Source organism: Cebus imitator, unplaced genomic scaffold, assembly GCF_001604975.1.
Source record: "Cebus imitator isolate Cc_AM_T3 unplaced genomic scaffold, Cebus_imitator-1.0 Scaffold320, whole genome shotgun sequence".
Lineage (NCBI taxonomy): Eukaryota > Metazoa > Chordata > Mammalia > Primates > Cebidae > Cebus > Cebus imitator.
Genome location: NW_016107635.1, coordinates 998,723 through 1,011,698, shown reverse-complemented (window position 1 = coordinate 1,011,698; position 12,976 = coordinate 998,723). Strand labels below are relative to the sequence as shown.

Sequence of the window (12,976 nt, the reverse complement as noted above, 5' to 3'; positions counted from 1 at the left end):
TGAAATAAAATAAAATGGCACATGCTTAGATTTGAGGTAACTGTCAGCAACCAGCCAGGGAAGTCCACATGATCAGAGCTTGTTTGACTGACTGAGAGGCCACTTGATTAATTTTAATTAAAAAATAAACAGTCACATGGGCCAGAATGTGGAAAATCCATGTGAACAGCCTATTCTCTCCCTGAGGGCAGACCTATATGGAAGCCAAATTGTAATTAGGTTTCTTGGTGAGGTTATGACAAAGGGAATCAAGTGACTCTGACACTGGATTGGGTGCCTTTCTTCTCGGCTCCATAACATCTCAGGTTCACATGAGATATCCCATGCCTTCAGCAATGCCTGGCACAGAGGGGATGCTAAACAAATATTTATTTTATAAAGGAATGGATTCTTCTCAAAATAGAGATGATTTTTATCAATGGGCAATAATTACTTGGCTTCCTGTCTTCTAGAGCATCAGAAGATCATCTAAAGTCAAGCACTAGACTTGTCCTCTAAACAAGTCTAGTTTAGAGGATCATTTTAGTATAACCTGAATGTAGCCACTATCATCCTCCAAGATATTCAAAGACCTTGGAGAAAGCTTAACTTGATGATCTCCCAGTCAATCTTGCAATGTGAAATCTACTATCTTGTTCCTTACTGCTTCTATTGAAATTGTCTACCCTCCCCTAATACACTCATAAGGTGGTATATGGGAAAAGTCATGGGATATGAAATAGGACAGATGTGGTTGCAATTCTGATTTGCAATTGCTTTGTAAATTTCCACTATGAGGGTTAGTTCTCTCATCCATAGGATGGGTACCGAAAATGTCATAGACTTGTTCAGATGATGCATTCATATAAATGATGTGAAAATGGTAAACCTAGTACCAATTTATTAGGTTTCTTGAGGGCAGGTCTTGAGTTTCAGACATGTCTGTATCCTTCCAGGGTGAAGCATGGAGCACAGTGAACAAATCCAGGAAGGAATGTGACACAAATGCAGATGAGGGAATTTGGGTAGTGTCAGTGTTCCTTTCTCCCAGTTAAGCTACCTTCTTCTCTTCTGCCTCCCAGCCATGGGGCTGGGTGAAGAGGATCACCTGCTTTAATTCTCTCAACCAGATTTTCATCTCTAAGTATGAGAGTCTGTTCCCTGTCAAAATCCAGAGATGTTGGGGGGCATTTGGTAAAGGTTCAAGAAGTAGAAAACAGCAGAGTTAGAATCTACTAGGGATTTGATGCCCATGCCTTCCCCTGTTTGAGAGCTAATTTAATCCATCTGTAGGAGTGTCTTGGTATGGTTGTACAGGTTTCTGTCAGTTGAGGCTTACCTGACGTGAGTTGGGAAAAAGGACTTTTATACTAACTGCATAAGCCTATTTATCTTTCCAAGGCTTTTGGATTTTCCACTATTACTCAGGGCTGCATGCCCGCCTGTCTCACTACAGGGCCCCTCTGCGTGCTAGAACTGGGAAAGGGGATAGGCAGTGGGATCTGAAGGAATACTTACACTTTATGCAGGAGAAGTTGGGAGATCCCAGACGGGGCCCGTCAAATGTCAGCCTTGTTTCTTTTAGTAAGACATCTAGCCCAGCCAGAGCCTTTTCAGATAAGGTTTTGTAAGAGGGCTCTCATTTCCTGCTTGGTGGTAGGTAGAATAGACTATCTTTTCTTCCTGGCTCCAATTGCCATCATCATCATTCTCATCATCATCCCCATTGGCACCACCATCATCATCACCACTATCATCCTCAAGACCTCCATGAACACTACCGCCATCATCTGCACTGCTTTCTCATCATCATCATCATCACAGCATCACCATTACCAGCACCATCATCACCAGCATTAACCCACCGTCACTACCATCACCACCTCCACCAACATCAACACCATCATCACCGCCAGTATCCTCATCCTCATCAGCACAAAATCCTCTATTAAATAAATATTATGCCCTCAGCCCGGTGCTCAGAGCTTTTATCTCATTTAATTCTCACCATAACTATGAGATAGGTACTATTTTTGACTCTGGTTTACACAAGAGAAAACTGGGGCACAGAGAAGTTAAATGACCTGCCCCAAATTGTACACATAGGTAGTGACAGTCAGCAATTAAACCCACATTTATCTGGTTTTAAGGTCTAGGCTTTGAACACTATGCTCTCCTTCAAAGTATACTATCCCCTGAAGCTGTAAGTATAAAATAGCTTACTCTTTTGACCAATGGTAAGACCAAAGTTCAGAAAGGTGGAAAGGCCCTTTGAGACAAATGTTGGAGGGGGTATAGTATCTAAAAGATGAAGGCCAAAGAAGACAGGCCCCAAGCAGAGCCAAAGACATGTGAGAAGGCAGCTAAGAGAGCCCCCTCATCCAGAGGCCCCGATCTCACACCCCTCCTGGATGTCTTCTAAGATGAGACCTTTTCCTCTTGGCTTTTTCCCTGATATATGGGACCTGCTATGAATGGATCGTATCAGTTATTATTATGATTATTATTTGCTTTTTGTTATCAGCCACTGAGTTTCTGGCTTCTTTCTCCGGTAAGCTTTTTAAAAGCCTAGGCCTTTCCCACTCTGTATTCCTAGTGTTTGAAGAATATCTGCCACTTGGAGGTGCATACTTGATGTTTATTGAATAAGTAATGAACAAATGAATAATCAAATGAATGAATGTATGAGCGTGTCCGTAAATGAATGAAAAAATAGGTGGATTCTGGCTGCATCTCGTTGTCTATGGACTTCCCCTCCAGCACACTTAGTTCTCCATCTGCACATCAGTTAGACTGGACTTAAAATAGTCACTCTGAACCATTCGACCTCTAACCTTTAGACACTCGGCAGGGTTTTCCACAAAGCTCCCTTCTTTTCACGAAATGAATTTTGCATTCTCTGTCTGCATGTGTCACATATTTTTAAAAGACATGTATGAGGGTTGCCCTTGCAGGATGGAAGGCAGTGCAATTAGCTAATTCTGCCACATTCATCGTGTGAATTGGGCAGTGGCAACCTCTTTGAGCCCCAGCTTCTTCATCTGCAATGTGATGATCCTTACCTCACTGGGGAGTGATGGAGACAAAATGAAGTGGCACATATAGAATTGCCTAGCAAACCATGTCTACATATTAGAGAGAGACAATAAGTGGCAATTTACCTCTCCTTAATTCATTCCCTCCCTTCTCTTTCCTCCTCCCATTTTTTTTTTTTTTTTTTTTCTGGAAGCTATTATGAAAGACAAGGTCTCAGCACCCAGAGGAATTACAAAGTCCTGAGGATAGGGAGATGCATTTTCTATTGTGAAACACTGTCAGCATCCCTGGGCAAGGGACAATGTGTGAGCAAATTGGATCTATCTCGTAGGAACTGATGGAGACAGGCTGCCACCCCAGAATTCTAGATCTCCAGGCTGGAATAGTCTATCTCATCCAAAGGTTGCAAGCCAACAGCTTCTAGGCTACACAAACCACAGAAATGTTTGGTTTGGCATACAAGTACTTTAAAAAAGTCAAAATTAGTTGCCAAAATTTTAAAAAAAGAAAGAGATTTCAGATTTTAAAAACTCCAGATTTCTTGTACCCAAGAAAAAATGAAAAATTTGGCCACAGGAGACCCACATTTCCACATTGCTGCACTTGGCTACAGCTGTCCCCCTTTGGAAGCAGAAAAACAACTATGTTTTCCATAGTCTGCCATAGTCTCCACCATTCCCTGCAGTCTCTCCAGCATTGAACCTGAGGGGCATTTCCATCCATGATTGAGTTTGTATCATTTTGTTTATTATATTAGAGGAAGAGTTCTCTGTACCCCTAATCACTTTCAAAAGTGCATGAGCAGGGAAAGTGATTGAGAAGAAGGTGGCTTAGGCCACAAAAAAGAAGGTACATTGTGTTTCTCTTTATAGAAGTTAAAAATACTCGTATGAAAATGGCTCGTGATTCCAATTACATGAAATTTATAAACAAGCAAAACCAATCCATCATGATAGAGAACAAAATAGTGGTTACCTTGGTGCTGAGGAAATGGCCTGGCATGGGGAGGGAGGGCTCCCTGAAGATTTGGACAGGTCCACATCTTAATATGGGTAATGGTTTCATGAGTGTACACAAACATAACAATTTATAATTGCCTTATGCTTAAGATTAGCATATAAGTTATAGCTCAATAAAAAAAAAAAAGAGGGAAGCTGAGGCAGAACAATCACTTGAGGACAGGAGTTCAAAACCAGCCTGTGCAACATAGTGAGACCTCATCTCCACTAAAAAAAAATTTAAAAAATTGAAAAACAGAAAAATAGAAAAGGATTTCAACAATATCTATAAAGTTTTATTTCTTAAGTTGGGTAGTATGTGTATGGGTGTTACATTTTTCTGCAAGTCTTTCTTTCTGAAATATTTATAGTAAATGCTACTACTACTGATATGCCTCAGTGATTCTATTTATTTATTTATTTATTTATTTATTTATTTTTATTTTTTGAGATGGAGTCTCACTCTCTTGCCCATGCTGGAGTGCAGTGGCACAATCTCAGCTCACTGCAACCTCCACACTTCCTGGATTCAAGTGACTCTCCTGCCTCAGCTTCCTGAGTGGTTGGGATTACAGGTGCGTGCCACCACGCCTGGCTAATTTTTGTATTTTCAGTAGAGACGGGGTTTCACCATGTTGGCCAGGCTGGTCTTGAGCTCCTGACCTCAGGTGATCTGCCCACCTTGGCCTCCCAAAGTGCTGGGATTACACGCATGAGCCGCCACACTTGGCTGCCTCAGTGTTTAACATTCAAAAGGGTATGTTGGTCTGCTTCACTCATTTCTCCACCTGCCTCCTTCGGATGGTGTTTCATTTTGTGACTCCTGAGTGAAGCCTAGCTCTCACTTCGCTAATGGGTAAACTGTGGCTTACAGAAGTGACAGGATTTACTCCAGGACATATAGAAGGAAGGTGCCAAGGCTTACACTAGAACCTTGGTCACCTGACTCAGCAATCATAAATATTTAGCAAGTACCTACTGCTGCTAGGCACTGAGGGAGGTACTGCGGTAAATAATATGACCACGGTCCTGCCTTCACAAAGCTCACTGTCCTGGCGTACCCGTCATGACCTGTGATCTCAATGTTGACATTCCACTCCTCTAAGCAGTCATCATTCTCTTCATTCATGTCAATATATGTAAAGTGGTTAAAATAGAGCCTGTCTTGGCTAAGCGGCAGTGGTGGGCCACAGCTGGCTTGCACAGGCTCACAAGAGCCAACAGTGCCTGGATCTTGTGCTCAGTGACAGCAATCTGGAAACCTTGAAATCCGCCACGGTAGGAATATTTATATCACAGAAATTGGGAAATGCTATAAATCAGACTTTCATGTTTGTGGAGAGCCAGTTGTTAACTATCTGCCAGCACATCCCTGGAAAGCCATCAGTAAATGCATTGCCTTTATGATTCTACATTCCATAGCGGCTGCGGGGACAGCTGAAGTAAACTATCGGACTGGCCTGGGTCTCTCTTCAACTTCCCTTGGACAAGTGTCTTCTGTCTCTGTCATTCCATTACTTCCACTGGAAGCAGGAAGAGACTATTATCTACCTGTTGGGGAAATGTGTGTGTGGTTATGCGTGTGTGGTAGAGGGTGGGGGTGGAAACAAAGGAAAGGAAGTGCCTGCCCAGTGCCTGATCACAGCAAGTGCCCTTTAAATGTCCATTCTTGCCTCTCACTCTCTTACCTGGGGATAAAAGTGGCAGCAGCTGGAGCAGAGCCTCACCCCCAGCCATCTAAATTGCACTGGTGCTCACAGGCAGACCCTCAAAAAGCAGAGGAGCTATCCAGGGCCTCCTGTGGCCTGGAAACACCTGCACCAGCAGCTCTATTTCTGTAGCTCTCACCGCACAAGGGGCAAGGGTGCAACAGAGGCCAGCTTTTCTGCCTTATTCCTGGAAATCATCAATCTCTGCCCTTCGCCCTCCTCCCTTTTTCTACCACATTTTTTTTCCTCCTGGATAATGAGGCCTCCAGAGACCAGTGAAGGTCTGAACCTCGTTATGGTTCTCTCGGTAGGACAGCATCAATAAAGGCAGGCAGACCAGGGAACTGGGTGGGGGATGGGGCAGGCAGGCAGCGGGTGGGCAATGATGGGGAGGCGGGCAGCCTGCAGGCTTTCAAATCCCTGGATTTATTTCACAGTGAATTATAACTGAACTCTTTAATGCCCAGGGCTCACAGAGGGAAGGGTGGGAATTTGCCCAGGGGGTAGGAAAAAGGTCTTAAGTGGGAGGCTGAGCCAGGCCAAGAAGATCTCTGATACTGGGGTGAGAGGGAGGTCTTCTATGTCTACTCTGCGTATGAGTCAAACTCACCTGCTTTTGGGTATGTGGGAGTTAGGGTGGGAAACCAAAGGAGAACTGGTAATATGGGAGGAGCTGTCAATCACAAGTCCAGCTTGTTCCAGCTGTGCTGCCTGTGTGGACCAGCCACCTTCCTCTATAAGCCTCAGTCTCCCTATCTGTACAATGAGGAGCCTGTCCTTCACGATCTCCAGCTGCCTTGAGGTTCTGACATGTGGGCTCCCTGCATGCCCGGGTATGTCAGCATGACAGGGTGCACTGGGGCATTCAGGGGAATCCGTATGGGAATTCTGGTTGAGGAATGGTGGAGGAAACAGATGAAAGAGCTTGGGGTTTGGGAAATAGGGCTGTCTTGGGGATACGGAGAGAGTCAGAGGCAGAGATAGAGAAACGAGGGGATGATGGAAAGGAGAGTGTGGCAGAGAGGAAGGCAAAACAAGGGGAAAGATAGAAGAGGGAGGAGAGAAAAACAGAGTGGAAAGACAGGTAGGAAAGAGATTAGAGAGAATAAAATGGAGACAGAAAAAGGAGAGCAGAAGAGAAAGAGGAAGCAGAAAGGAGGGGAGGAGCATGCCGGGGCACACAGAGGGGTGGAGGGGTCTGGCCAGGTCTACATGCCCGGAGCGCTGAGTAAGCCCTGGCAATGGTGCCCTCAGTGCATTTGAGAAACAGTACACCCAGTATCGGGTTCTGCCCAGCTCTCCAGAGTGTGATCTGCAGCAGGGAGGCAGACGGCAGCTCCCTGGGCTTCATGGCCTCTCAGCACCCCAGGCAGTAGGCTGGCAGACAGACACAGAGCTGAACCTCACCCACCCTGCAACTCTGGCCTCCTCCTTTCGCTTTCTCCAGGGTGAGGAGCCAATGCGCAGAGTGACACATAAGGCCTGGGATCTGTGATGTCCTGGGGGACAAGGGCAGGGCCCACATCAGCTCCAGAGGCCCCACTTGATGGGGTGACACGAAGGTGAATGGGAATAGCTGACCTCAAAGTCAAACTGACACTGCCCAGAGGTGGGAGCCTCTAGAGTCATCTGGCTGGGGGCATGCTGGCCTGGCACTGTGGGAAGCGCATGGCACTCAGACTCGCGTTTGGGCTCAAGCCTTGGTTCGGGGCCTCACTTTTGAGATTTCAGTGTCCACAACTAGAAAATGCAGACAATGAGCCCTTCCTCATACAACTGTACTGAGACTTAAATGGTGTCTTGGTGCTAAGCACCAGCCACATGAACACGGCAGGTTCTCCACAAACAATTGATGTTACTAGTTTGCTAGACACCTATTAATTGCTTTCCCCAAAATAGGTAAAGCTTGGAGAAAGATACCAGTAACCTAGGCTATATAAAGTGGAAGGCTACATGGGAGGGCACCAGACATGGGAAGGCACCAGAGAAGACACACAGCGCCATCCTTCTAAGTATGAACTTTCCAGCCAGACAGAGTTGGGTCTGAAACCTGGCTCTATGTTCCCTACCTCTGTTACTGGTGCCTCAGTTTATTCCTAGGCTGATATCAGCATTTAGTGGGACAGAAAATAAAAGGCCATTTACCTAGGACCTGACACAGAGAGAAAGTATTAAATAGTTAAGGACTAGAGAAATGATTGTGAATAAGTCTCCTCCCCACTCTACCCCGGCTTCCCCCAACACACATCCATAGTGTGAGTGTGACGATTAAATGACATAAAGAAGGAACTCAGGACCAGGATATAGCAATGCTCAGCAGTATCATTTCCCTCCCCCTTAGCTGCAGGTAGGTAGATGTCCCTGGTCACTCACCTCCACCCGCGTGGGGTTCAGCCAGTGGGGGATGTCACGCACGGTCATGTTCATTGGCAGGATGATGGACTCGCTGTTGCGGTCCAAGCACGAGGTGGCACACTCGGACCCTGAGGGAAACACAGTATGAGGCAATGGCTCAGGCCCCAGACCCTCCACTTCTGCAAACGGTCCCCCTGCAGAGTGGGCCCTGCTGCTCCCTGGTCCCAGGTGGACTCAGCTACCCAACCTCAAGGCATTGGGAAGGAGAAGGCTCCCCGGGCAGGACCACCTCTGATCTCCCTGACTCCATTCACATGCCTCCCATATGGCTGATTCCTGCTGCCACCCTCATCGGCCCTGAGCCTAGTTTGATCCAGCTCCTCCTCTGCTCAAACACCTTTCCAAGGCTCCCCACATCCAGAACAAGATACAGGCCCTTTTGCTGGGTGCAAAATACCTCCTGCAGTCTGCTCAGTCTCTCTCACTAACCACCTTCAATCTTTGATTGGTTCAACCAGACTGAACTACACTTGGTTTTCCATCTGAGTCCACAATTCTCAGTCTCTGTGCTTCTTTTCTTGTTCACCCCATCTCCTGAAATGTCCTCTAGTCTGCCTTCCCATAATCAGATTCTATCCGAAGGCCCAGCTCAGTTATTCTAAGAAGTTTGCCCTGATTTCCACAACTCAGTGAGAGTACTCCATCACCGGCTGCACTTGATTCACCTAGGAGTTTAACCCGATGCCTGACACAGTGGGCGAGCTCACAGAGTATTGGCCGAATGAACGATGAGCACATAAATGCAATGCCAGCTTATTTTTTTCCAGGGTTTCATCCCTGCCTTCCCTGTGCCTTAAAGACCCTTCCCACTCCAAATAGTGCATTTTTAATAATCCTACAGACCTCCATCCCGTGCCACTTGCTCAAAGAAGACCTCCATGGTTTCCCGACAGGTCAGGCACCTCACAGGTGCCCATGACAGAATTGTCACGTGACCATTATCTCTTTGCTTGGTGAGTGTGATATCAATAGCTCTCTCCTCCCTGCTGGACTATAACTCTACAGGGTCAGCATTACGCATGCTCCCTGTTCTGTGTCCAGAACCTGGCATTATGCATGGCAGATGGTAGGCACTCAGTAAATGTTTGTGAAATGAGTGTAAGAGACAGTGAGTGAATAAGTGCATCAGTGGATGAGGAAATGAGTGAATTAATGGATAAATGAATGGAATGATGACTGAATGATGAATATGCATTAAGGTATCTTATGAGGGAGGAAGTAAGTGCATAAAGGGATAAGTGAAGGAGTAAATTATGGATTAAATGGATAAAAGAATGAAAAAAAAGAAAACCTCAGGTAATGAGTCAAATAAGGGGTAAATGACTAAGAGAGAGAGACAAGGCTACTACATAGAAGCGTTTGGTCCGGTAACTTCTGGATGAAGACAGTTGACTTCCAGGCTGTGGGTTGAAAAGTTGGCTGTAATTCAGCTCATTCATTCTTTACTCTGACCTCAAACACCCTGAGGTCATCTGAAAAATCAAGCCTATTCCATGGAAATGCCCCAAAGAGGCATTTATTCATGTGGGCAAAGAAGCAACCTGCCAGAATCCGACAAGGGCTGAAAGAGGTCATTTCCCTGTCATCACATCAAAACCACCTTCAAAACACTAAATAGTTCACTAGGAGCAAGTCAACTCTTTTCTTTAAATATCCTGTTCTATTAGCTGTTTTAAAGGCCCCCCTTCCAAATATACATGCATACAAAATGTATATATGGATACAAAATATACATATGTATATTTGGAAGGGGGCCTTTAAAATAGCTAATTGCATACATATACACACACCTATGTGTATATATATGATGTAAAAAAAAAATCAGGTAATGAGTCCATGAAAGGGTGAATGACTAACATGACATGCACAGGCAGATAGTATATACATACACACATACACATGTAATATACATAGAGGTGTGTATACATGGATATGTACGTAATCTATCCATTGCCCTTTTTGTTGCCACCTTATGGTCCTTTCTAGTCTAAGAGGCTCACAAATCTAAAGAAAGAGGAAGGATGGAGTGGCAGGACCATGTTTAAAAGCCCTTCACTTTTTAAATTTTTATTTATTTATTTATTTTATTATGAGACAGAGTCTCTGTCGCCCAAGCAGGAGTGCGGTGGTGCAACTTCGGCTCACTGCAACATCCGCCTCCCTGGTTCAAGCGATGCTCCTGCCTCAGACTAGCGAGTAGAAGCCCTTCACTTCAAACAATGGGACACTGAACCTGACTGGGGCAATTCCTGGCCTCACCCCATGGTTTTTCTATGTTATCTCATTTCCCTACAAATCCTCTGAGACGGGTGTCATAACACCCGGAGAGCCAAAGGCATAAAGCTCAGGGCACAAAGCTGGTGAGGAGAGGGCCACATCTCTGATTCCAGGCCCCACAATCAATACAGTGCAGCCACACAGCGAGAGGAGAGAGGGAGGCAGCCATCGAAGCAGGAGAGATGGTGAGAGCCAGAGGAGAGACAAGAAATGAGACACACACAGACGAAAACGACGAGTGATGAGAATAAGCAGCAGAAATCCCTAAGCAGTCAGAAGCTGCTTATGGAGCGTGCGTTATCATAAGACCCATTCTAAAGGAGGTTTTAGGGAGCAAGGATGAGACAAGGCTGTGATGAGAAAATTCTTTTGGGGAAAAAAAAAATGCAGCCTCTGAGACATAGACTAAGGCTGTCTTATCCCAAGAGAGGAAAAAAAAAGAAGAAAAAAAACCGTGGTCAAAACAGAAGACACTTGCTGTCCTATGCAGCAGTCATGTCTTAATTTCTCTTTCTCCTCCCTCCTCCGGGCTCCCCTCCCCTACACCTGCTCTGGGGCTTTAGGACCAGGCTGTTGTGTTGTGATATATGAGCCACAATTGGCATTTTTACAGAGTGGTGTTCTCACCAGGCCCCCGCAGCTCCTTCCTGGTGGGCGCGGGGAGGGTGGCAGCCCTGGTGGCAGCAACAGCAAGTTTCTGAGGGCTCATAACTGCCTCAGAAGCCTCCTCAGATGGCCTGGCAGAGGCATGGAGAGGGAACTGGTCTGGGTGACTCCAGCTCCCAAGCCTGACACGTATCTCACCCCTGCATATAAGGCCAGTGATCAAATCCCTCTCCTTGGCAAAGGGGATTCTCCCCAGGGAAGGGCTCAGCCTGGGAGGTGGAAGTGAGGGGCGTTTGGGGGGAAAGCAAGGATACACCTGGGGCTGAGGAGGGGATGAGGGAAAGCTGCCTTCGCGCCTTGCCTCTCACTCACCCTCAATCTTCCTGTCTCCCTATGTGGCTTTTTCTCTCTGCTCTCCTCCAGTGTCCTTATGCACTCATCATCTGCCCTGGATTATTACATTCATAAGATGGACATCTGGGTGCCAGCCATGGGGACTTAGTGTACAGGAAAGGGGAGTTAATTCAGGTTGCAATATCATATAGATTTCTTTCCCTTTCTGCTTTGACCATGAAAAAACTCAACGGGTAAAGGAATATCACCCTCCCACCCCTTCCCCTCTTTCTGCAGTGTTCTGATGGAGAGAAAAGAGCCAGGCATTGTCCTCAATTGTGGGCAGCTGGGACACGTGAATGAAATGTGTAAATGTGTCTGTGATATTTGTTTGCCTTTTGTGCATCTTTCTGTGTGTTTGATATGTTTGGGGACATAAAATGTGTTGGTGTCTGTTGAAGGATGAGACTTGTATGTACTGCCTGGGAGTGCTGTGTATAGGTTTGCGTGCTACCTGTGTGTGTATGTGTTTGTGGGAGTGATGTATTTGTGTGGTATGTGGCTGATGTGTAGGCGTTGGGCATGAGCTTCCTATATGATGTGTGTGTTTGGGGGTATGTTTGGTGACGAAGCATTTCAGCATGTGACATGCGTTTATGTTTGCATGTATGAATGTACAGGTATTGATCGACTTACGACCGATGCAACTTACGACCATTCGACTTTATGACCACAATCGCCAGCCATGACTGCTCCGCGTCTGGCAGCGCAAACATTGCCCAGCTGGGCGTAGGACAGTGCAGGCCAGCTTCAGGCAGCACTACCATCTCCGCGTGCATATAGCCTACTCAACTTACAACCAAATCGTGTTACAACTGGTCTGTCGGAACCAATCGTGGTCGTAAGTCGAGCACTAGCTGTACTTGAATATATCAGTGGTGTAGATAAGCAGCAAACCTGCTTCTATAGGTTCTCCCTAAAGGTCACTTAATCAGGCTTCTTCTCCCAGGGCTACTCAATGCCAGTTAAGAGCATGACGGAATATTTACCTGCATATTCTGACCGAGCTGGAGGTTGTGGAGGTTGGGACCCCATCACAGACATACTCGTTCAGGACCACACATGCCCATAAAGAATGATGGAAAGAAGAAAGTGTTGACTTTGAGATGGTGCAGCCCATGCTGCTCACCATGGCAACACTTGTTGCCCCAACCTTCTAGAATGCCTACATTGGCAGGCCCTATAACATCCCATCTCTCTGCAACCCTCCCGGTCAGCATCTCATGAATTGGTTGTGTAGGATCTTAAAGTACCTTCTAAACCATCAGCGAGAGCAATCACGTGCCTTGGTGTTTTTCTGACCCATGCAGGAGCCAGTGCCCTGGGCTAAATGCAAGAGTGCTGATTTCTACTCTAAGTTAGGGTGAAGAACTTCTGCTATCTGCGGGCATGCATTTTCATCTTCAAAAAGAGATGGATAGTCCCCATGAACCTTCCCTCTCTAACCACAGGCTTTGCTTCTGGACATGCAGTGATAACTCTCTGCTTGCTGGGTGAAGATCAGGTTGGATCTCTGCACTCTCAGGTAACCTTCTACACCAGGCAGCCCTGGCCACTGCTCCA

At 46.1% G+C, this 12,976-nt stretch overlaps 1 protein-coding gene across 1 annotated transcript in view; it reads right to left on the bottom strand.

The window, feature by feature from the left end:
• The window catches only part of PAPPA (pappalysin 1), a 255,350-nt gene that overhangs the window by 23,083 nt on the left and 219,291 nt on the right, over positions 1–12,976 (bottom strand). Inside the window, exon 19 of the mRNA XM_017504315.2 lies at positions 8,096–8,205. Within this exon, the coding sequence (XP_017359804.1) occupies positions 8,096–8,205 (110 nt within the window). The remainder of the gene's footprint in view (positions 1–8,095; positions 8,206–12,976) is intronic.